Source organism: Mytilus galloprovincialis, chromosome 5, assembly GCF_965363235.1.
Source record: "Mytilus galloprovincialis chromosome 5, xbMytGall1.hap1.1, whole genome shotgun sequence".
Lineage (NCBI taxonomy): Eukaryota > Metazoa > Mollusca > Bivalvia > Mytilida > Mytilidae > Mytilus > Mytilus galloprovincialis.
In genome coordinates this window covers 41568362-41596167 of record NC_134842.1, presented here as the reverse complement: position 1 = coordinate 41596167, position 27806 = coordinate 41568362, and the positions used below count along the sequence as shown (strand labels likewise).

At 30.9% G+C, this 27806-nt stretch overlaps 1 protein-coding gene across 1 annotated transcript in view; it reads left to right on the top strand.

Annotated features, from left to right (window-relative positions):
- LOC143075828 (uncharacterized) overlaps window positions 1–27254 on the top strand; it is a 33181-nt gene extending 5927 nt beyond the window's left edge. Inside the window, exons 5-12 of the mRNA XM_076251406.1 lie at window positions 2912–2973; window positions 8800–8850; window positions 9147–9194; window positions 11275–11571; window positions 11920–12171; window positions 20472–21203; window positions 23131–23240; window positions 25970–27254. Of these exons, the coding sequence (XP_076107521.1) occupies window positions 2912–2973; window positions 8800–8850; window positions 9147–9194; window positions 11275–11571; window positions 11920–12171; window positions 20472–21203; window positions 23131–23240; window positions 25970–27181 (2764 nt within the window). The 3' untranslated portion in view covers window positions 27182–27254. The remainder of the gene's footprint in view (window positions 1–2911; window positions 2974–8799; window positions 8851–9146; window positions 9195–11274; window positions 11572–11919; window positions 12172–20471; window positions 21204–23130; window positions 23241–25969) is intronic.
- The last annotated feature ends 552 nt before the right edge of the window (window positions 27255–27806 follow it).

The window sequence follows — 27806 nt, the reverse complement described above, 5'->3', positions numbered from 1 at the left end:
CTTTAATTCCTAAAGCTATCCATGAAATTATCAATAAAGCATCTAGATAAATGCTTCAGCTGAAGAATGGAAATCTATGAAGGGTAATTGGCGAGAAATGGAAAAAAGTATTCGGATCTATTGATTGTACCTTCAAAAGAATGAATCGCCTAACCAAGACAGGCATTCTTTTATAGTGGACATTGTCATAAACACTGTATTAATACGCAAGTCATACATGTAGATATAGGAAAGAAAATAAGATACATCAAATCTAGTTTCCTAGGTCATACCAATGACGCAATGACTTACACATTAATGAATGCGATGGGTCTACACGAGATATTTCCGTTTCCTCGTGATTGTTACGAACTTGGCGATATCATATATCCATCTGATCATCATATTGCAACAGCATATACTGAAAGCCAGCTACGCAATCAAAATGTAAAAATGTGCGATCAACGCAACTGTTCAAGGAAGATTCGTGCAAGAAGAGTTTGTGTATAACATTCCAAAAGACGAATGAAAAATTTGTAAAATAATATTTTCTCGTTATAAACATAGTCCGAACGATATTGCACCTTTTATAGTACTTTGTGCTGCTCTTTCCCTACGACGATACCTGCTTCATGAATTATGTACACCATAAAAGAATTGAATCAACACCTTGAATTGTATAATACTTGCATGACTTTATCAAAACAATGGTCGAATTAAAGTTTGCCTTTTTAATAGATTCATTTGAATTAATGATTTGAAGTACAAAGTAACCAAGCTTATAATTTGACACCCCAGACGCGCGTTTTTCGTCTACATAATAATCATCAGTCACTCTCAGATTAAAGTAGTAAGACAAACGAGTATAAAGTTCAATAGCTTTGAGGACCCAAAATTCCGAAAAGTTGTGCCAACTACGGCTAAAGTATTTAATGCCTGGGATAAGACAATCCTTAGTATTTCGAATTCATTCTTTGGAATTAATACTACATCTGGTGTATTCAAATTTAAAAAAAAACAATGGAGTTGAAACGGCTGAGTTATGAACATTTAAACTTTACTTCACTACTATTTTAGGTTTCGGTATCGGCTTAAGGTGAACATGTCTAATATTAGGAATACAATGACCTAATGAAAGCTGATATGTCTGAAAGGTAGTAGACTGCTTGATTGTGTCTTGCTTAACGTCAAATGAAACATTTGCAAATAGACTGAACACATCTTACTTTTATACATGCCAACAACATTGATGTGTGCATCTAACAAAATATAATGACAGTTATGACTTCACATTTCTCTTGTATATCTTTAGGGGAAAGACGTTTATGAATTGAGTTTTATAATATTATAATCGTTACTCTGTTTCCGCATATAGATCGTGGTAAAAAAACAAATATCAAAAATCGCAAAAAGAAAGGTAACACCAACATGTTATTGATCTCCAACTTCTTAATCGGCAATTTCAATACACTACAAATTCGGGTTTAAACAGATCGTTCATTTCAATGAGAAATTCTCGTTTAAGACAGAACTATATTTTGTTCTTGCAGTCTTTTAGTCAATTTTCAAATTTATGGTCTTTGGTAAATTGAGTTCTGTTAAGGCAAATTGCTTCAAACTGTGTTGTAGTTGTTCCTTACCTGCATCAGTAGAAAAGTCGAAAAATTAACTGAAAGACTAAACTGAACTTAAATATGTTTTGTTCAGACTTTTCAGATGATTTTCAAACCTAAATTAAATCAATATTTAAAATAACATAATAAGTCAAATCTTAACACGGTAGTAAATAGAACCCAATTTATAAACCATGTAATGTTCATCTTTGATGAATTTCTTGCTTTTTAAGATTGAAGATCGCAAAGACATATTGCTCTGTAGTTAAGAAACTGATTTGGTGAGCTCTATCATAAACCCTCATTTACAAGGCAGCACTTGCACCCGCAAAGTGGAAAGGGATTTATATAACAGTATAAGTTGTCATTTTTTTCTTCTCAAACCACTATAAATAAATGTGTTTAAACCTAAAAACTCAAATCTTAATTGAGGAGTTTAATCTTTATTTGGTCATGTTGGTATCGTAGAATGAATTCCGAAAAAATCTAACACATATTATCAATGCAGTAAAATGAATAAAAATAAGAAAATTATCAGTTATTTAAGTAGACACTCGTTTAGTAAGTGTTTTTACATGTTCCATGACAATTACAACACAGCAGACCATGGTATTATATAAACACATCTATTAAAATCCTACAAGTATATTAATTGAAGATATTTACACTATTGAAATATATAAGCAATTGTGCTTGTGCTTAATACTTAGATATGTTCAATCATCATTATATATGTTTCTCTAATTCTTCGTCAATTTATCCCTTTCTGCACCCATTGTATAAAAAAATTTAATCAACGTGTGGTTCGTTTGATCTCAGTACTTCATTGGTTAAAATCCGATTGTGACGTCGAATTTTCTTGCTGTCTTCTGAATTTCCTATTGTGACGACATGAAAAAAGGCGACCATGCCTGACGACGTCACATAGAAAGAACACATCTTTTTGCAGATCATTCGAAAAGAAGGAATAAGTTTGCCTGCATAATGTTAGAAAATCATTAGAGAAACAGATTCCACCACCAAATCTCGTGTAATACGATATTTATCCACTCTCGACAGTTAAATTATCAATTTTAAAGTCCTCGCCGAGGCGGCTCGGACTTTAAAATTGAAAATTTAATTGTCTCGAGTGGATAAATATCGTATTACACTCGATGCAGTGGTGGAATCTATATTTATCGATAGTACTTTTATCCTAACACTTCATCAAAAATTGAAATTTTAATAATAACGACAATATTGTGTCACTGAAACATGGCGTCCATATCGACCTTTATTCTTTGTATATTTGAAATGTATTTTGTTGTTACCCTTTTCAGATTGCCAAACAAAGACATCCTAACAGTTCAGTTCATTGAAAATAACAAACACAGAAACATGAGTAGGTAAACGATAGTCAATAAAAATGTTTCTGATAGATCTATAAAAAACAAATGGTTCAATTAAAAAATGAAGATTTTGATGAAGCTAGACAGTAAATGATACCCAACAGGGAAATTGGAAAACATCCAGCTGATTTATTAATCCACTCAAATCAAATAAAGTTCAGTACAGATATTGACCAATATCATGCCAGCCCGTCCATGTAGCACAAACATAGCACTGCATGAAATGTTACGTTTACACATTTTGCCTCATTATGAAACTTCCAGTTGTAAATTTAAGGTTTAATTGTAGAACAGTAAATGCAATAATTAAAAGCCTTTTCGCATGCAATTTTTATCTAGCGTCCTTATTTTTTTTATTTGTGTCTCTTTATTTTTAATTAAGACCACACAGTTGTTTTAAGTTTACCGTATTGATGCTCGTCTTAATGAAAATATTTCCGATCAATCATGTAAATCCAGAAGCATAGACTTTCTATACTGATACATAGATGTAAACTCAGAAAACTGGCATTGTACTTTAAGAGTTAATGCTGCATATGTTCATGCATACTGTATAATGGTGATACTTCTGTCTTTACATATATCTCTTTTTGTACAGTTAATTTTTCTGTGCGACATTATGCATTAACACATCGGAACCTCATTTATAAACTGATAGTTTTCTTAGCAACAATCTGTAGATAGTTTTTCTCCAGTCAAGTAGCAACGATTTCCAACCTGAATGGTTAACCATTGTGCAGATATTGATTATCCATGATATGTTTCATATCAGCCTTATTATAACAAATAATTGAATTTTCTTTTGTTCTTCTTAAAGATTTGCACATTTACAAAACAAAATAGCAATAAGAAAAAATTCTGCTATGTGTTTATCTCTTTCTCTCATGAATTGTAAAGGTACCTCAGGTATACCTTACTGAAATGCTACCTATTAGATTTATATTGATATAGGTTAATTGTTTTGTACATAAATCAGGCCGTTTTCTCGTTTGAATAGTTTCATATTTTTCATTTCGAGGCCTTATTTAGCTGACTATGCGGTATTGGTTTTACTAATTGGCGAAGGCCTATAGTTGTTTATTTCTGTGTGATGTTGTCTCTTGCAGTAATTATTTATAAAAATCATATCACATCTACAAAATAACACAATGGCGTATGAATAAATATCGAGCCACGCCACAGGATATTATCAAAAATGGACAACGCTGTAAAGGTTAAAATAGAAAAAGAACACTACACATGATATACAACACTATGAAGATGATAAACATATCAGTACTTATAACCTATACCTGAATACCACCATGTATCATCTATTAAGTTTATACGGCATATTGGTCATCAAGGTTTTTGGATCTTCGATGAACGTTTTTAGAAAAAAGGACGAGACGTTCTTTGACATCACCCTGGTTCATAAAATTCCTGCATGGACACAGATAACATTTTTTAAAAGTCTGAGTGGCAGCTGAAAGCACTTGAATACCGCATGATTTAAGGGAAATATAAGTCCCATATGCAGGTGAAGTTTGTATATTGCTGCTTAGGTGGGTAAAATGTATATCTTTAAATTTAAATTAAAATCGTCTCGTTTATCATGACTGCTTATGCCAAATTCGAGGTCAGTTTTTTTAATTACTATTTCTGGTTTCTTTGATCTTTCTGATTTGACAACTGTCTGACGAAACTCCGAATCATATGAAAATAAGAAGAGGTTGAGGGGAGAGGCGCACAGTTCGTATTCATAACTTGTTGACAACCCCCAAATTCAACAAATATGTTGTCAATAAGAAACCGTACTATACTCATCAGTTGTTCATCGGTATAGCATGCTTTACCTTTTTGTAACTATTGACAAAATATGCCGTATGGTATCCCAAAGAATGTTTTTTAATCTTATGCTACCATTTTCATACTGAACAGCATTGTGAATTATTTCTTTTATACGATTTTCATTTTCACATAAGGAATGATGGTATAAATATCGAGATTTAATTTTGTAGAGAAGATTTTAAGAGTACTTAGAATCAACATATGGTTAATTCCACTACGCGAGTAAACATCTAAAAAAACAGGAATTGTTTAAAAAACAAAAGTTTACACTCTCTCATTTATTTAACTGAAATATAATTTAGCAATTTTTATCCTTGTTTCTTCATATCCCCCTGAAGTGTTTAAGTATTAATCAACCCCGCTTTTTGTTGTTTTATGTTTGTGCGTTTTCATATATTAAGTAAATGTACAAAATAGTTTTGGACGCATCGCATAGATTAAGTTTTTTTCTGTACTTTAAATCATATTGAAGGATCTAAGTCCTCCTTCATCCTATCGTTTTGACCATAAATATCACCTTTAGTGAGATATTCTTAATTCAGTTCAATCTTTTGTCACGTGAATCGACTGAATAAACACAATAGTTAAATACACAAGAGTGCCAGTTATTAAAAAAAGAAAACGCTACTGCATGTAGGTATACTCCAAAATTATAAGTTTCAGTCGGTCCTATAAAATATTTGAATGAGTGATCTTCTCGTACATATATCATGTATATTTTGTTTAAAAATACAAAGTCGAATATCAAGTAATTTAGATAAGGAAGTCACAATTTTTATTGTTTTTTTCAACATAAATAGGCTGTTTTGTCTATTTGGGTAGCGAATGAGAGCTGGTTATGTGATTAAACCTGTAAAGCAAACTATCGGACTTACTGTATTTCCTCTGATACGACACGATTTTTGGAAAACATATTGGTTATCTAGATATTAACAGTGTGTCCTCTCATGGTCTATGTTTGCAGACACAAATTAGGCCTGCCATCGATATAGTATTTAAAAAGGTTTTGCTCTTATTAAGTGCCAAAAAAATTGGAAAACAATACGTTTAATAATATATTGCGTACATACGGACAACAGAACAGATTAATTGATATCCAAGTGTTTCAAAACGTTAAACTGCAAACAATTAATGTTTAAATAAAAACGAGTCCTTAACCAATCCAAATATCTCAATACAACTCCTAAGACACAATTCTCCTTTTCTTGTAATATTGACCGACTATTTCAAATATTTAAAAACATGAAAATAAACTATATATGTATTTAATGATACGATAGGTCACTGAGTCTCTGAAGATATATACTGTTACAAAAATAGAAGAGTGTGTCCTAGAGATAGTATTGAGATGTTTGGATTGCTTAAGGACTCGTTCTTATATCAACATCTCTGAAGATTTATGTTGTTTCAAGATTTTTTCGTAAGGCAGATTACTCCTATAAAACTTCCATCCAAATTAGCCAAAAATTTCTGAGGATGTAACAAACAATTTAGAAAAAAGAATTTTGTTGATATCTTTTTTTGTTACGAAGGTGATGCACACATTTGTTCAATAGTGAATAGGGAGATAACTCTTACAAAGATTATTGTTCGGCTTAGCTGGGTAAATTTATAAGTGCTATCCGATACTATATAAGAAATATCTAAGCGACATATGGCATATATGGCGAAACGAATATTTATCGCAAGAACAAAATTTGGCGAAAGAAACAAAAAAAATAATAATAATAATAATCAGAACAAATACAATAGGTCTTTCCAAAGAAAAGTGGAAAGACCTAATATTAATTAATATTCTTTATTAAAAGAGGGTAACCCAAATAGTTTTTGATAATCTTACTTAAGGCCCTCATTAAGTAAGAACAAACTGATATGATTTAGCATATATAAATAAACAATAAAAACAAACAAGCAATATATATATAAATATATGAATAAGATTAATATCATTCATAGTTTCATAGTGTTCTTGTTAACTAATAATCTTTCTCTGTGTAACTTGACAGAGATATTTGAAGGATTTAGATTACAATAAACATAAAGATGTTGAAATGTTTATTTTCGTTTGTAAGCTATTATATAGAAATGCAGACATTTATGCAAAAGATTTTTACTCATTATATTCATATTTGGCAGAATAATTATCAATTGTGGTTTGAAACAGATTTTAAATTTCTTGCATACATTTCAGAGTCCGAAAAACACAACTTTTTAAATTAGGAGTTTTAATTGTTTTTCCTGGTCTTGTTTTGAGTTTTATTAATCACTGGAGGCATTTTTTTATTACAATTACCCCATATACTTTGCAACAATAGTGAATATAGGTAGAACAAAATATTATAAGATATCAATTTCATGTAGTGGTCAAAGTAGTTCTTGTTTTTGCAAAACATAAACAATATTGAGCCAGTGGTTTTAGATATTTGATTAATTTGCTCTTTCCAAGTAAGGTGGTGATAGGTTTAAAATCCTTTTACCTTTTGTGCATTCGCCGTTTGAATTATATCATTATTTATACTTACATTTATTTGTTTGTCCAATATGTTTTTCACGAGAGTATAACTTTTAGCATACTTCTGTTTTTGCTGTATTTGCTAACATTTTGTTCTTATTACACCAAATATTTAATCATCTTCATTATTTAAATTATTATCGATAGAATGGATATTATTGCATAGCAATATTATATTTCCCACAGAAAGTAACCAAAAGTTAGCGTGCAATAAATTCCAATATTGTACTAGTGCAATAAATCTCCAAAGTGCATGACGTCATCAACGACACAATCTTAGTGTAAACCATGTTTTACTCTCAAATATTATATTGCTATACAATAAAAGGGTTATTGCATGAGTATTGGGGAATATTGTCCCTCGTAGAACACATATTGAACTCGCAAGCTCGTGCAATATATAATTCTACTCCGAACAATATTCCCCAATTTTCTTGTAATAACCCTATACAGCACAGTGTGATGTTGTTATTTCAGCATACATGTCAATTTGACAGTGAATATTTGCTAATGGTAAATTATTTATAACGAAGAAAATAAACACTAAATGACCCAATATTGACCCTTGAGGCACTCTAAATTTCACAAGCGCAGAGTTGGGCATAATATGTCAAACACAAACCCTCTGTCTTCTAAAACAAAGATAAGACTGAAACCAACGAAGTGAAAACGTTAAGATCATGTGGTATCTCAATTTTTAACAGAGAATATTAAGATCAACACTATCAAAAGCTTTCTTTAGATCTAAAATTGTTATACACAGCAAATAAGTTTATAAGTATCAATATTTTTCAATCAATTGTTTATAAAATTGGTCAGGACTGTATGACATGAGTGCTTTGAGTGACACCCGGCTTTGTAATTCGTGTATTAATCCATATCTTTTTGGAATTTTGGGTCCACAATGCTCTTTAACTTTGTACTTGTTTGTTTTTACATGTATTTGATCTGAGCGTCTTTGGTGAGTCTTATGCAGACTATACGTCTGGCGTACTAAATTATAATCCTGGTACCTGTGATACCTATTTTGATAAGTATATAAACATCAGTGAAAAACAACATGTTTCTAAAAGTCGTAGATAGCGAGTGCAGTATGACATTAGTCGGTAACTTAAACGAACTTAAATGCCAACCTTTTTTTCCGTCGCACCATATACCAACCTCTACTGCACCACACTTCACTGATTCCCCTTCATACGCTGCACCACCATACCCCATCACAATATGTTGAATTGAAAACCTTCCACCTTTTAAGGGCTGTTTCAATGATTGCATTTTACAGTGAGCAAAGAGGCATGGTAAACTCTAGTATTAATATTTGATTCGCACTGAATCAATAATGTTAGCTATACATATAAGATTACTACCTAGATTCTCCATGATTCTAATAGATATTAATTGCAGCACTAACCGCATTTTTAGATTGATAATGAAATGCCGATATATTGAAATATATATCAATACATATTAATTTCAGGAGTCTCTCAATCACACGAAGTTTCAAATATCATCATTTTGTTAATTGCTGGTGAGTAGATAAAATATGAAAAATCATGATCTTATGATTTAGAAATTACTGCAGTGTTGTACATGTATTTCTATTGATAATTCATAGCACATATTTCACAAATGTGTTTATGTGTTAATAAACATTGTTGAATCATTTTATAGAACTGATTAATGTTATTATTTTCATTCTTTTGAGAAAATTAACATATATTGTTTAATTTTCAAATGGGACAATGTTAAAAGAAAATGAAGTATTGTATACATGCAGCTGAAATATATTCAAAACATATAACTAATAACCTCTTTGAATTACAGTTTATTTGGCCATTATTGTCATAGCGGTGTTCAAGTCTTATGTCTTGGGTAAGAACCAATTTTATCATTGTTACAATAATTAAAGCTTATCTGATAGAAACAAGCACTAGTGTTGATGAACCACCAATTATTGTAATTTATAACTTCTTTACATGTGAATGAAGGCAATTGAATGGTACAAAGAAATACAAGAAGAGCATATAGGCGTGAATCCTCGCCATTTGACACAAAGAACAATACATACTTAAAAAATATGAAAACGCCGTCAAATTGTTCAATAGAGACACTCAGTCGTTGAAAGAAGGAATATGATTATTTATCTTACCTCCTATACATTTCTAGGAATATGATTGGTTAAAAACGTCCTCGTGGAAACCGTGTATATTTAATATTAAGTTAGTTGGGAGGCGGGGCTTATTTCATACACGGTTAGTCGTGGAGTTACGTCCCTTTATATTCCATATAAGGTAATAAGGAAGCGGGGCATATTTCATACACGGTTAGTAGTGGTGTTACGTCCCTTTAGAAAAACAAAACAGTAATGAGAAAAAACGTTAAAGGTTTCAACAGACGAAAATGTATCGTGGTTCCCTTAGTCATGTAATAAACTGTAATCATTTGCGAATTGGTATAAGGATAATCAGTAAGGTCAGCTATTCTGAAGGCTTCCGTCAATTTGTTAAGAGATACCGGCAATTGTTCTGTTAACATTTTATGTGTGTATTCTCTCCTATCTATTTGTATCGAGCTTAATTGATACTTTATAAACGAGGCATTTATAGTGTGATCAAACGATCGTTTAATTTAACGGATAATTAATATTTGTTGAAAATATGGTTAAAAACTCGGATGTATAAACATAGTAGAAAGTAAAATCACAACAATACTGAACACCGACGAAAATTCAAAACGGAAAGTCCGTAATAAAAATACAAACATAGATGGTGAAACACATCAAACGAATGGATAACAACTGTCATACTTCTGACTTGGTACAGTCCATTCCTAAAGTAGAAAATAGTGGAATGAACTTGGTTTTATGATATTCTGGATATAGATGTCGAAAAATATAATTGATCGATCACAAAATTATTTTCAATACGGTTGTATAGCGGTAAACCCTCACTTATATGATAGTCGCATCAAATTCTAATATATTTACAACGATGCATGAACAAAACAGACATGCTTGTTTTACATTGTCATTCGGGGTCTTTTATAGCTGACTATGAGGTAAGTGCTTAGCTCTTTGTTGAAGGCCTTACGGTGACCTATACAACTGTATAATGATCACCTAAAGCATGTAACATGTGCCTTTGTTATTTTAAAATCCGAACAAAATACACAGTATCATATATCTACAACCAAAAAGAATATTTCAGAACTCGAGATGTTTCCACTCTTCGAAAATTGCAATGCATCTTTTATTATTAGTATGTTAAGAGGTATGAAAGTATTTTTTCTGTCAAATGTTTATTTTTCTGTTTTGTTGTGTTTGTTCTTGTTGTGTTTCCTTGATATTATCTTTCAAATCATAATTTTGGTTATGTTTTTCATAGACAATAGGTAAACGTTCAGTTTCACTGTTAGATTTTAAAATTCGTTTATTTCAAATTTAAGGGTTACTCCGAAGAATGAAAGTTTCAATTGGCTAAACAAATGTGTGTTGATAATGTAACATATGTAATAAGCAACCACAGATGATATTCAAGAGATATTAACCATTTAAATATTTTGGTCATGATTAATCTTAGAAGATATATTATGTTATGTTTTGTCTTTGTTTTCACCCTTAACTTGGTAAATGCACGAATGCACTAATATTTCCGATGAAACAGACTATGATTTACTAATTTATATATACAAAACAACAAACTAAAGCTCGTTAAAAATGCATAACATCATATACATTTATTATATATGTATTGAAGTGACAATTAAAGATCTCAGGAAATAAACTACATTTTAATCTTGATAAAAAAGGGTAACTGAATGCAAATATAACTATAAACCTTTTATCATGTTATTTCAAGTATTTCTGTGACTTGTTGAATATTTCCCTTCACATTATCAAATATGATTATGTTATTTTTTCATAACATAATGTACTTACATTTTTTTCTTTTAGTCCCACCAACAATTGTTTCTCAAGAAACTATAACATATGACCAAGGAGGGAACACAACTCTTTTGAAATGTCATGTTCAGTCTTTTTTACCACTTACGTCTGCATCATTGTGTAAAGTAACAAATAACGAATGTTGGGAGAAAAAGTCAAGAATTGTATCGAACGGCAAAGGACAGAATACTATTATCTCTGAAATACAGGATTACGCTAAATCTGATACATATAAATGCAAGGCTCGTAACATAATTGGCACCGTGGAAAGTAAAATTGAACTGCCAAATGAAAAAGAAGTTGCGGGTAATTACATTTCATTATAATCATTATTTGATGTAGTTAGTGAAAATGATAACCAGTAAAAATTCTTCGTTTTTATTTTTATAACTGTCATCTAAATTTTGTAAATGCCATGCACGGATTCAGGAAGGAAAGAGCAATAGTTATGTTTACAAATTCTTCATTTTACTGTTAATTTCCAAAAAGTAACAGATAAATTAAAAAAAATTAGAGGACTAAATAACAGTTTTTGTTTCTTCAATATTTACATACGTTTAAAATATCATCATTGAGTTCAGAGTGCAAATAATATTACATGTACCATATTTTAGATATCAACACATTAACATTTTTCACCATTTTTCTTTCCAGAACCTCCATCTTCAACAACAAATGACGAAATAAAAACGATTATAAATGAACATAGACAGAAGAAGACTTGTGGAAAACATTATTTTGCAAGAGTTGTTTTAATTGGAAAAAACGGAGTAGGAAAAACCAGTTTAATGCGTAGATTACTGTTGGGAACAAAGGAACAGTCATCTTTTACCGAAAGTACAGACGGTATCGATATCAAGAAATGCAATATTAATGTTAAAGATGGCAATTGGAGCCCATGCAATAGTAAGAAAGTTTCTTTTATTATACTATATTAAAATTCTTTCACAGAATATATGATATAAAGAACAGTTAAAAACTAAATTAAATTTCTTTTGTAAAATAACTGACCTTGCATAATCATTACCGAAAAAGAATTAACTTGCAAAATGTCATTAAGATATTGTATGATTAAAAAGTACTGTTATAAAATTGTAGTAATGTTTTTAGATTTAGAATTATACTTCCATAATGCAAAGCTCTGATTTCCTGCCTGGGTATACATACGAATCTTCACGATTTGTTAAGCTTTTATTTTTCAAATATTTCGATCCCACACATTATTGAAGATACATAAGTTTTAGAAATGCGCGTCTTTGTATATGTTGTAGTTAATTGGTATCGTTAATTTTACTGTTTTAATTTCTGTCTTTATTCAAGGGTTTTCGATACACAACTAGCTTACTGAAGTTGTGTATTTATTCACATTTGTCAATCAAGTTGCATTTATTAATAGAAAACAACTGCGAATGGAAAAAAATTGTAATATTTTCATTATATTCTAAAATGTGATTCAAAGTTGAAGTTTATTTGAATGTCCATGAAATTTTAACTGTCCTGTTTACGAGACATTAACATGCAAATGTATCTTAATTATACCTTTATCATGATTATACATTATTTTCTCAATTCAGTCTGTTCAACCGAAAATAAATTATTTATATACTCTAGGCTCCTTATTTTCTAACGACACCCTAATACCAACCACGAAAAATAATACGTATGTCTCAATTATTTGCAGTGAAATTGTTTCTGTATTAATAAAGAAAAACACCATTATAGAGACTGTCAGGTGCGGTGACAATCTTCATAATTTATTAAACACATAAAACACAAGACAAATGTCTTCAAATAGTTTTCACCACTCATGGTATCAGTTCATTCAAATAATACACAATGGCATCAGTTCATTTAATTAACATACAATCTACAAAAGAAAAGCGCATAATTTAAATATGAACTCTACGTATATAAGGCATGAACTGTTATACTGAAGATTAATCTTCCTATACACAAATACACGTAAAACTACTCGTAAGATGGTCACCACCCTTGTCGATAACTTTTCTCGTGCACGCACGACTTTAAATACTATCGGAACTTCTTACTCTATTGTTATTACAATTAGCCCGCTACCTGAACTCGAAATTCATACGCCTGTCGTAAATAAATATATTGTCGTGCGTACAAAGTGCTTTTTAAATTCACCCTTAATGAACGTTAATACCTAAACATTTGATAGCAAGATTATAACGAATATATAAAACGTCCAGAGTTTGAGCAATGCATGATTCAGGTATAATATGAGTTTAATACTTAACGTTCATTGTCTTAGTTTAGATACACCACGATAACTGGCCTCCAGATAGTTTTAACTACAATATCTTCATTTTCAGAATATAGAATATCTCTGTCAATTGTTTAAAGCGACTATTTCAATTGTTTCTTTAAATTATGTGTCTGGACATGTAAAATGATAAATTGTTATAGTCGTTTTTGGTTCATATTCTGCTCTTATTTGTGTTTGTATGTCTTGAGTCATCATGATGTACTGTCTTTAGTTGTTTATGAGTTGCTGTTAACTATACATCTTCTTTTTGTTTTAAGCTGTATTTCTTCTGGGTGTTTCGTTCTGACCCATTATGAAAAGTTGATTTTTCACAGTCTTTCGGATTAATTTCATGTTCGCGGTGACAACAAAGCAGATTTAGGTGATACGGCTTACTTTTGAGTTATAAACAGGACAAAAACACACAACCAATAATATTCATAAAGGATCTATGAGTGTCAATGACTGCGAAAAGTAATTATACTGCAATCAGCTATTTTACTATACAGATAAAGCTATACGTATAAACGTTAGCTCTAAACGTCAATGACCTCAACTAACATATAAGCCCCGCTTACTTACCGGAACTACTGTATTTCATCATCAACGACACGTCACAACAATGACAACGTGTAGTAACAATGGTCAAACTTTAATGAATTAAAACTTGTTATGTCTTCAAATTGGTAATTTATTTACCATGTTTTTCAAATGTTATTGATTAAGTTCATTTTCTCTTTCAAAATGTCAATGTCTTACCGCCTGGACTACGCTCATATGGAAATACCCCAAAATGGTACCCCAAGACGAAAATTCTAAACACTTTTTTTTAAACCGTATTTGTTACATATTTTTTATTCTTTTTTTTTATTTTTTATCGATTTAAGTATAAAAACGATATGAAATTTATTTGTATTCAGCACGAAACAGGAGAAATGCTCGGTACAACCTCATATTTCCCCCGTTTCTAAGCCTCATAGTACGAATAAATTTCATATTTCAAGACACTATACGTATATTGTCTAAATAAATGCACTTCTAAACAATTTAAATTACTAATATGCATATATGTTGAACTGTATTTTGCAATCAGGGCTTTAAGTAAAAACTGTACACTGTGAATTTATGACGAGTCATCATAGTTAAGGTTTAGGATTTTTTCAGTCTTCATGAAATATTTATAAACTTCATATTTGAGTCAATTTCATCAAAATCTGTGAGATAAACAAAATTTGAACAAATTCTGTATGTTCTCTTTTTTCAACCAATATAGGTTGCATTTCTGTAAAAATTAACAATGTAATTCCCCATTAGAGCTCTTGTTACGGCTAAAACGGTTCAAATTTTACTTTGAAGTTATGAAAAAAAAACATATCATAGAATTGAAAGTTCATATACACTATCAATCTTAACAAAGGTCAAACTATAGGGCTGTGCTGCATATTTTCAACTTGTATATGCCCCGAACTGCTTAGAGATCAAACTTACACTAAATATATAAACTACCTTAACTGAGGGTGGGTGGGTTTTTTTTTTGGGGGGATGCCCTTTTATGTAAGCATGTTTTGGCCTTTTTCAGGGTGTTGTGAACTGTTATCTGAGATAAATTTGAACAATTAACTGTTTTCAACCCACTGTGTTAAATTTAATCAACATTTTTTTCAGTTGCTGTTATCTTTTTTTATTGCCAAAATCGAGGTGTTGTTATCATGTTAACGGACCCCTTATTACCCACCTTTTAACTGTAGAATTACCACTGATTTCAATATAAATAATATGCATATGTTTATTTACTGGTAACATTCCCAAGTTATGTCTCTATGCGATGATTTGGGAACCAGTTTGTTAACAAAATCAATTAAAGTATATATGAATATTCTATAACCCTCGTACCTTTAATTACTATAACTATATCTAACAAAGAGAGGCATGGTTTTAGAGACAGCTGTATTTACGAAGTGCCTATGCATATTCTTTATATATCTGTCTTTAGTCAGAAGCCTGTAGTTTTGGGATTGTCATAGAATCGTATCAGACCCAATGGTGTTTTGTAAATTATTTGTTATAAACTAGGCTGTTAGTTTTCTCAATTGAATACTAGGTACTATTTTCATGTACGGTTTCTGTTTTCCTCATGGTTTACATTGGAATGGCTGCCTATTATAGAAATATAAAACAACACGTTTAATAATCTATTGCGTCCGAAGCGCTTTTCTGGATTTACCTTCATCAGGAACGCTCAAAGCCAAACATTTGAAATCCGAAGATGTATAAGTACCGAAAATCGTTGAAGAGCTATATGTTAAAAAATGCCTAAAATAAATAGCCAAATTTATCTAAAGCCAACTTTGCCTGAGGGAGTTGAAACCTTAGTTTCATAATAATTTCAAAATTTATAAACGGACAAGTTTAGTAAAGTTTGGTTTAATCATGTCAGTACCGAAGCACGGACTACTGAGCTGATGATACCCTCGGGGACTGATAGTCCACCAGCAGAGGTATCGACCCAGTGATGTAAAAATATAAAACAACACGTTTAATAATTTATTGCGTCCGAAGCGCTTTTCTGGATTTACCTTCATCAGGAACGCTCAAAGCCAAACATTTGAAATCCGAAGATGTATAAGTACCGAAAATCGTTGAAGAGCTATATGTTAAAAATGCCTAAAATAAATAGCCAAATTCATCTAAAGTTATAGCTTACGTTCGCTTCATTTGAATTTTGATGCATAGTTGTATTATTCAAAATCATACCACAATCTAAGTATTTGTCAAGTAAATAATACACAAACAATCTAAGTGTGGTTTACAAAAATGATAATCCCTGTCATATTTTCATGAACACTGAGGATTTCATTTGAACACAAAAGACGTTAACTTAAGTACATCTTAATATCATGAAGCACTCAGACATCAAGTATTGTTTTTCTTATTTCCGTTTTTCATGTTTTTGCAGTTTTCCTAACTTTCCAAGATTCTTTCTAAATTAAAAAAATCATCAAACTAAACATTTTAGTTTTGATTTTAAATTCTTAAAACATGCAATTACTTATATCAATGCTTGGTATAATTTAAATGCCGTTTATAACCAAATATAAACAGCTCAAATGTCTCAGTTACATCTTCAATGATTGCTATGTTACAAATCATGACTGAATTCCAATGCATATGTATGGATAACTTCTTCTACCCCAAAACACCCACTTGAGCTGTTGTTAACAATTCGTAAAGTAGGAATATTTTCATTGTTAATAACATTTTGTATTTGGGTAGTGAAAGTCAGATAATCTTGAATACTAAAATATATGTTTAATAGATTAAACGGAAACCTAACCGGTTCACAAACCAAAACTTCGGGAAACACATCAACTTTAAGAGGGAAAAACCGGAACAACAGATACACTGAACTGGTATAAAAAAACAAAGGCCAATAAACATAGAAGACTATGTAATACCAACAGCTATATTCCTGACTTGGTACAGGACATTTTAAGAATAAATTTAAGGTTGAACCTGGTTGTATAATTAGCGGAACCTTTCGTTTAAATGGCAATGTTAAAAATACGCATCAGATATTCTTATTCTTTAAAACTACTACCAAAATGTGTATAAAAGTACTAAACCGGACCCTTCAGAAATAAAAAAAAATATATAAGTCAAACAAAGATAGATCACTAACTATCCAACAATGATAGTGAACTATTGGGCGGCTACCTAACATTAGAAGAATGTACAAATGCTATATTTAATATCAAACTGAATAAATCCCCTGGACTAGATGGTCTAAGTGTAGAATTTTATCGTACATTTTGGTCACACCTAAAAGAATCTGCAGTGAAAGTATTTAATACATGTTATGAAAAAGAAGAAATGACAACTCTCCAAAAAATAGGTGTTATCTCCTTACTATATAAAAAAAAAGATCCATTATCATTAGATAACTACAGGCCAATCACTTTATTAAATTTAGACACTAAGCTTATGGCCTACGCCTTAGCGCAAAGATTAAAGGTGGTGTTGTCCAAAATTATTCATAGTGATCAGAATGGATATATAAAAAAATCGGTAGATAGGTTTTAACAATAGCCAGATTCAAGATATAATAGACTTCTTAGAGAAGTTTAATATAGATTGGGTTTTATTGTTCATCGACTTTTCCAAAGCCTTTGATTCTCTAGAATGGCCCTTCATGTATGAATCTCTACTAAAATTTGGAATACCACATTCCTTCTTAAAATGGATAAAAACGTTATATAATGATACTACAGGATGCCTGTCTTATAACGGCTGGATCTCAGAAACTTATAGTCTTCAAATGAAATACACCCAAGCATTGAACCTAATAGAAATATGCGGATCACTTTCTGGTTTAAAAATGATTAAATCTAAAACAAAAGGCATATGGTTAGGTAGACTTAAACATTGTAAAGAAAATAATGAAAATATACACTGAAGCAAAGAAGTAATTAAAAATTTAGGTGTCTACTTTGGATTAAATAAAAGTGAATTGACAAATTGAATATTGGAAAAACAATGAAACAGTAAATAAAATAATTATTCCTTGATTGGGAAAAAAGAAATTTAACAATGATAGGTCGCATAACAGTTGTCAAGTCGCTTATTTTACCTAATCTTTCAATACCCCAAATCTACATAAAAGATTTTAAAAAACTTAGATACAAACTATATATGGAATAATAAACAAGAAAAGGTAAAACGTTCAACACTTACCAAATATTACACCAATGGAGGTCTGAAAATGACAGACATTGATTACTTCTTAAATGCATTACAAATTTCATGGGTTGAACGATTAACGGCAAAGGAATTTGCTAATTGGAAAGTCATTCCAACTTATTATTTCAATAAATTTGGTAAAAACAATCTTATATTTTATATGATGCCAGACAACATAAAATCATTACCTAATTAGGTAATGTACTACAAAGATGTACCCCCATTTTACTTGAACATATTAAAGAGCTGGTACGGTACAAAGCAAATAATACACCAACAAGTAACACACCAACAAGTAACACACCAATCATAAATTTTAGAAACATTAGGCAGCAAATGTTGTGGGGTAATAAAAAAATATAAAATTTAAAGGAAAATATTTAGTTTACCTAAATTGGATCAAAGATGATATTATTTTCATCAATGATATAATTGATCAAAAAAGGCACATATCACAAAAAGTTATATTGGAGAAATTAACCTAAAAAACTAATTGGATCTCTGAACTTTTATAATTGAAAAACTCTATTCCGAAACAATGGGTTAGTACATTAAAATCTGACAAATCTTTAAAAACTTTTGTAAAAACAAAATTATACTTGTCCTTGACCATTATTGACTGTTAACAACAAAAAAAAAACAAAATTAATTGAACATATGTCATCCAAAGATATATATAACCATTTAAAAAACAAAAAAGATGAGAGACCAATAGGATTCTCCAAATGGAAAAACATCTTCAATCTAGGATCAATCAGCCTCATAAATAATGTGCTACAATTTACTTTTACCTATTTAATTAATAACAAATATAAAATGTTAAGATGGAAATTACTCCATTACATGCTCCCATGTAAACAATTATTACTACAATGTCACATACAAGAAACAAGTATGTGTGACTTGTGTAACTTGACTGAAGATTACGAACACTTTTTTTCTCAAATGTCAATTCTTTCATGAATTTTGGAAGAAAATATATGTACTTGTAAGCAAAATCAAAGTTGGGTCACATATTTTTAATTTTAAAACTTTAGTACTGGGCTATAAAATATATGATCCTATGTATAATGATATAAATTTCTTCCTAACTATCTTAATATATTCAATTCATAACAGTACTCATATATCAAAATATAAACAAAAAGGCAAAGACGCTTATGCAGTTTTCAGAAATGATTTTTTAAACACATACGAAATTAACAAATATATTAATGCTAAAAACAGCAAATTTTTAAAAGTGTAAAAAGATACATATGATCATGAATAGCTACATATGATATACTTTCATGCATAGATTTTTTTTAGCAAAAGTTGACAGTGTATCTGAACACGAGGCAATAAACCAAAACAGCATGCTTTGTGAAAATATACAGAATTTTGTCTCCAAACACATTTATGCATAATTAATCAAATGAATTTTCAATCAGAATGTCGAGACTTACCACATATAATTTTTAACTTAAGTTTAAGTTGTTCGTGAGAATCAATAAAACGTATAAATTAATCCGGACAACTGATCAACCAGCTTTAATGGTTTTCATCAACAAGGTTAAGATCAATGATCATACAGTTTAATCTTTAGAAACGGAACCGGACAAAACTGTACACTTTCCGTAATCATGAATCAATATATTTTGCAAAATGTATGTAATAACCATGAACTGTAAAACTAACAAACTATCTGTAAATATGAATTCAGTAAAATAATTCCCTGGTTATCCAGTGACTTATTCACAGGGAAACTCGTCAAACTGCTGTAGGTCGTGTAATTTGTTACAACAGCAAAGAAAAGTGCAATAAAGATATTATTTGAAAAAAAAAAATGTTAAAAATACTGCTTAAATGAAAGCATACCGTCGCAGAAATAAAGTTCAAACAAATGCAAGAACACGTAGAACAGAAAAATATAAAAATGAAAAATATCAAAGTTCATAACAACATCTAACCACAGAATATTTACGAACAACATAAATTAATTTACGACAAAACACAAATACAGCATAAAAGAATTATGAACTGTGCGTCACACGAATATTACATACAACCATGAACAGTAAAGTGTGTCTCATATCTTCTCCTGCTTTAGACGTTTATCACCAACACTAACGTAATTATCCTTTGCCTTTCGATGCAACAGAAAATAAAACACGCTGGATCTAAAGATTTACTGTATATACTTTTTTTATCTTTTTCACAGAGATTGATCATGATCTAGCCAGATTGATTCAGCAAGTCTATACAGAGGAGAATGAGAATAAAACCGAAGCACTTGAACAGAGTATTGAAAATGTTGAACACAACTCTTTTGGTCAAGAGGATTCAAGCTACAGTTTAGACGACTCAAAAGCTGGCAGTAACCAATCATTCGTTCTACCGGAGAAAATTACTTATGACAATCAATTGGAAGTGAGTAACCAGTCAAGTCATGATAAAACAGATCAAGTTGAAGCTTATGAAAGGAGTTGCAACGTTGGAACTAGTAATTTTATAGAAGATAGGCCAGATATTGATGACACATCTGTGGATGAAATAAACAGGGAAAATACAAATTGTATTATCGACGACAGTGACAAAAACGTTAAAACGATGGAGAGCGAAACAAGACGAGATAAAAGGAAAACAAATCAACTGAAAATGTTTGAAGGCAATCTCAAGAAAAGCAATGAAGTTGAAAATGAAAGAGGTCAAGAAAATGATGAGAATATAGTGCAAATGGTATCGTCTGTTATGGAATCATGTCTTCATCTGGATACAGATAAATCACAAGCTAATTTGGCGCTCTGTGCGTTGTGGGATTTTGCAGGTCAGAAAGATTTTTATGCTACACACCAAGTCTTTCTATCAAAGTGTGCAGTTTTTCTACTGGTAACAGATAGTTTAGAGTCTAGTTATGCTGATCAACTATGGATTGATTTTAAGGACACAGCACGTAAGTTCGTTCTTGCATAGCATTGATTTCAATTCTTCAAGTTTTGAATTGGAAAACTAAATTGAGTTCTTCTTTGATGAAGAAAACTGTATCGTGTAACAGACTTATTCACATTTGTTGTAAACTTTTATCTGGGCATCTTCATATCTATATTAACCGTGTTGTGTTCTATCTATCTATATAACGGGAGAATTGAATTTTATCTTTTGTTGTCTTTAACCTTCTGGACTTATTACAAAGAATAAAATTGAGAATGGAACTGGGGAAAGTGTAAAAAATTGAAAACGTAACACGTTAAATAATTTTATGCGTCCAAAGCGCTTTTCTGGATTTACCTTCATCAGGAACGCTCAAAGCCAAACATTTGCAATCCGAAGAGGATAAGTACCGAAACCGTTGAAGAGCTATATGACAAAAATACCTAAAATAAATAGCCAAATTCATCTAAAGTCAACTTTGCCTGAGGGAGTTGAAACCGTACAAGAGACATAAACTCGATCACGTGCAGAAAACAGCCGTAGACACAAACGAGTCTTAAATACAGCAAAAAAATCCCGCACCTGGATGCGTGTTTCAGCTGCCCCCTAACTAAAAAATGAACTAGTTCAGTGATAAATGACGTTATACTGAAGTCCGAAATATATAAATGAGTTAAAATTAAAAGTCATACTAGACTTACAAAGGCCAGAGGCTCCTGACTTGGGACAGGCACAAAAATGCGGCGGTATTAATCATGTTTTTTTTAGATCTCAACGCTACCCTATACCTCTGGCCAATTTAAAGAAAACGAAAGCACAGCTATACGCACAGTAAAACTCAGTTTAAAAGACATCCGAGTCCAATGTCAGAATAGGTAACAAAGGAAACTAAAAAAAATGATAATGGTACATAAATTAACAAAGGAGTAATATCACTTACTGACATGCCAACTTTAAACCTCAATTAAACTGATTGAAAGATTATGTCTTTATCATATGCATACTAAGCACAATCCCTCTCGTTAGAGTATACAATATATTAGAAGAAGATACATGTAACCTGTATCATTCAAAAAAATGGTTTTTATAATTAATGTTTATTTCCGACGCAAAGACCCTATAATAGAATTAATATTGAAGCCAAAATTTGCCATCTTTAATGACCAGGCAACAGTATCACAGCTATATCCCTTCCTTATTAGTCTGTTTTATGGTTTTATTAGCTTATGAGGTGAATGTTGACGTTTTTGTACTTTGTGAAGAATATTACCATAAAAGATTGGATGTGAAATATCTTAACGTATTAGATGCCTGCATGTTGATTTATATTCGCTAATGACGTCCTTGTACCAATGATAAAATTTAGTCAATGTTTTGACTAGTTTGTGATACGGAAGACCCTGGTGTAATACGTTTTTTCAGTAATACATTCTTTCTTCAAATGCATTCATGTATAAATATTATAACAAACATACCGAACTTAAAGATACTTAAAGATGGACAAATGATGGATAAAAAAAATATTATCTAGAAAAAAAAACTTTATTTACTAATGGCTCGAATCATTTTCCTGACTTGCTACATATCTTTCCGAAGAGAACGGCGAGTTCAACCTAGTTGTATAGCTAATCAAACCTAGAAACTGTATGACGGTTGTTTATAGTTCTGTTATATTATATACAACACAACTTACTTACTAATAATTTAAATCTAACAAAGACGTCAACAGAAAAAAGTCATAATACTGGCAGGGAAATACCGAATTGTTTAATATTCTACTGTAACCTCACAATTAAAACTTTTCTTAGCACCCCTCCCTTATTATTGGCAACATGTGTCATGGCGTTTATAAAAGTAGAAATTTTTATCAAGATTAAGTAGTACTTCATTTTATTTGATGTATTTGCTGGAGGTATTTTCACTGACCATTTATCTTTATAATTATATAGAGTATGTCAGATTCTGGTTCGACGCTATTCATTGTTATTGGTCAAACCCAAGAGAGAACAGATTAGATCCTCCAATAATTGTTGTATGTACAAATGAAGACAAAATAAAGGTAAATTTGTGGATCAGCTTTAAAGTTTTCATGATAGTCAATGCATTGGAACGAACGATAAACGTTAAGTTGTGTCGATGTGTAAAGACAATGTTTTAAAAAAGGATGATAGACCGTTTCGGGCCTATTAATGACATACGTAGTTGTACCTGTCAAAAACTGAAGCTGGCTTGTCATGTTTTGGATTTTTTGTCAGATTTGCGGAATCATCTGGTTTTATCTATTTAAATGCCCTGAAAAACTTTGCCAGGTGACCCCATTTCTTCCTTTTGTAAATCTTTTACATGTATAACGATCAGCCATCTGTAAAAATCGTTAATTAATTTTTGATAGTTTTTTGAAATTAAACTTGTCAATGATAAAACTATGATGGGTCAATAGAGAATATTTTCCCGTCAAAACTTTCATTGACTTATATTTCAAAAACAGGCACGACGACCTATATATTTGTTTTACTCTTTGGATTCCATTATTTGTCCCCTATCAATATAAACTAGTGTAATTAAATTAAATATTATAATGAAAATCCTACTAAAATGCCAAATTGAAAATGTCGAACGAGTTAAAGTTACATGTAATGTGTTAGAACTTCTGATTTGTTCATATAGGAATTCTATTATTTAACAGGTATGTTCAATATTCCATCGAAACTCAACTGAGAACTTACCTCAAATCTAGCTTTTGCAATAATGTCTATTATATATTTGTTAATTTAACTATCAGAAGTGAACAATAGTACTTCCTGCAAGTTACCTGCTTGCATTTGACGTTCTAGTTTCTAAAAAGTGTGTACCTTAGATGTTTTTGTCGATGGTGTAAGAAACATATCTGTACATTTTTTACGTGACATAGTCTGGTCATAAATCAATTTAATCCACACTGAATATATAATGCATCAATGGCAGTAAATAATCGAAATGAAAAAAATATATCTCCGAACTTGTAACTACGGGTTCCAAGAAGTACTTTTATATGAAAAATAATAAATATATTAAACATGTGGACCCAAATCAGCACTTGTACTTGTAGTATGCATCTCCTTTGATTTTGGCGTCTTATTATAAATTTTTATTAATCTATCTAATAAGGGGTGATTAATACTCAATTTGAAATCATTAATACGAACATTCCGCCTTACAAACTCCATATTGATCCAATCGACTATTAGCACATACTTACAACTTCTCGTCCAATCAAATTGCTTGAATTTGCCTTCTTTTAAGTTCTTATTTTCATAGTACATACTTTTTCCGTTTACAAAGTAGCTACTAGATATAGGAAGATGTGGTGTGAATGCCAATGAGACAACTCTCCATACACATAACAATTTAAAAAGTAAACCATTATAGGTTAAAGTACGGCCTTCAACACGGAGCCTTGGCTCACACCGAACAACAAGCTATAAAGGGCCCCAAAATTACTAGTGTAAAACCATTCAAACGGGAAAACCAACGGTCTAATCTATATATACGCATGAATTAACACAAGGTAAAGATTTCATTGTATCGTAATCAAGATATTGAAATAAAAATTGATACTGGCTATTTTGAAAAATATGCTGCGTTCCAAATTAAACTAAGCATCCTACTATTTAATCTTTGGATCTAACAATGTTTTTCACGATTAAAGTATCGTTCATTTAGATAAAGAATAACACACATGATTTTTTATACCTTGATTAGAGTACAATGCCATTGCAAACTATCTTCATGTTTTAAAATTATCATAAAATTATCAAAATTATTTTAATTTTTATATAGAATTGAAAACTGTTTGCAAGAATGTAAGGCTTTTACTGCAGTTTGATAATTGCATGCTTTGGGTCAATTTATTTTGTCATCTAACCGTGTAAAAAAATACATGCATAGTAGAACACAGCTTTATACCATTAAACATACTTACACCAGCAGCTACCATCTTTTCATTCTGGAGTCTATGGCCTTTTGAAATCACATATTTTACAATGGTAATAGCGAGTAGATTTACAAAACTACGTAAATGATCTACACCTAGTCAGCAAAATCATATCAATAGACTAATTACAGGATTACTCAAGATGTAAATATGTGCTAAATTGGATAGTGTAAAGAAAGGTATACACTATGAAATTAAGAGCTAGGGGAAGCCCCCTTACTCTAAATTTCATAGTATATACCTTTCTATACACTAACCGACACTTAAATATATTGTGGCATGGGCTTTCGGGGATATCACATTGTTAGTCATAAAATAAGTGCTGTTTGTGAGATAAGATATACACACGTAACAAGTATCATTTTTGGTTATTGGCCAGTGATCAAATGAACTCTGGAAAACAACAATTATGTACAATCGACATATAGTAAATCGTCGAACAAATTGCATTAAGATTTTTTTTTTTTTTCAAATACGATCATATTTAATGAATCATACAATTTAATTAATTAACATTCCTTACTTTATCATATTTATGGATTATAAACTTAAACACTAGACTTCAGCAACATCAATCACACGTGTGTTTCAATTTTGAATCATGTGCATTTTAAACGTTACCATGCAACAAGCGAACTAAAATTTCTCCGTCACCAATGTACTGTATCATATTATATAAAGAACACTCTGAAGAACTGTATTACTAAGCGTGCGGTATTACATGAGAATGCCATGCCAATGTTGCCAATATTCTATAAAATATATTTCTAAATTCATACTTTCATTCTCACATACAATATTTCTGTATATTGAAGAACAAAGAACATCATCAAAGTGAATTTAATATGAATTTGGGCAAGATTTTGAATCCACAGAAAAAGATTGAACATCTACGAAACATTTATTTTGTTTCTAATACTGAAGATGACGACACTGTTTTTCAAGAGATACGACAAGAAATATCAAAACATGCTATGAATATGAATGATTGGGGTAAACAATGTCCACTTAAATGGCTTTTATTTCAACAAGTCTTGGTGAAAATGAAGGACAGCAACGTGCCTATTTCTACAACAACGAAATTAAAAAAAATCGCAAAACATGACAGCATTGGCATAGACAACGATGAAGAATTCCAAAAATGTCTGGAATACTTTCATGACATCGGATCAGTTATTTACATTGATGAGGAAAATTTAAAAGAGCATGTTATTTTGGATCCCAAATGGTTGATTGATGCTTTCAGATGTCTTGTAACTGATAAAGTAGAAAATATTATTCAAAGTTCAGTTGATTGGCAAACACTTAAAGAAAATGGTGAACTGACTCCTAAACTTATAGATCTTTTGTTTAAAAAAGTACCAAAATTGAAGTTTGTGGAGAACAAAAAACACTTACTTGAAGTTATGAAACGGTTCGATATTATTGTGCAATTGTCGAATTCATCCGTATTGTATATGCCTTGCATGATGGAATCCTGCTCTTTTACAATAGTTAAGAAAAAGTTCATGAAAAAAATGAAATTGGCAAAACATACTAGCTGGTTATGCTTAGTGTTTGAGTTTCTTCCTCCAGCATTTTTCAATCACATTATTGCATGGTACATCAAACAATATGATGTAAGTACTATTTTTGACAAACGTACTCTTACCAAAAGGAATGCATTGTATCGGCAGATAGGTGTATTTGATTTAGATTCGAATGATTGTAAACAACTAGTTGTTTGTGAAGGACCAAACATAGTTGCCCTTCAGATATGGAATTACAAAATGTATAATGTAGACAGGGAAACATATGGAAAAATCGCGAACAAACTCTGTAAATTCATTAATTCCATTGAAAAGAGATACAGTATGCGTGTAACGTATACGAAGTCATTCAAATGTAAAGATGGAAACTTTACGATGAATCAGAAGACAGTGAAGGATTTATTTATCCGCCAACAGTACTGGTGCGCAGAGCATAATACATTTCACATATGTTATGATATATTAGAACCTTGGCAAGGACTAGAAGAAATAAAGTAAGTACACCAGTTACTCACATCATCTATTATCGTTTGATATAATTTATTTCAAAATGTTCATAGATTTAGACGCATTTTCCCCCCACTAAATTGCAATAGTCAAATATATCTCATTGCAAATAATGTGTGTATGCCCTGTTCTTATATAGTAATTTCAGGTTCAAATTACTGCATTCTCGTTGAAACGAAAATGATTACATTTAACTTGTCCTTTTTTGCTTCATTGATATAGTATGATTGCATCTGTTTTACGAAATAATGTCTACACTTATTTTTTTTTCGCAGATCTCTAAGCAAGTAAATCGTGATGTACCTAGATTATGATTAAATATACCTAGACATGAGTTCTAATCTGTATTATTTTGTAAATTAAAAATAATATTCAGTTGCCTACAAATTATAAACATATGTGTTATGTTATATTTTTATTCATCCAATACATTGTGAACTTGGATTTATCAATGCATCTTTGATTATGAAAACGGGCTCATGGTTTTTTTTCAAGAATCAACGCTAATTTGTTATACATGTATATGTAGTACATAACGAAGTATATTGAAAGTGATATCCGTATAAACGTGAATCTAAGATGTATTTCATTTTCAATATTATTGTTTAATTGCAAG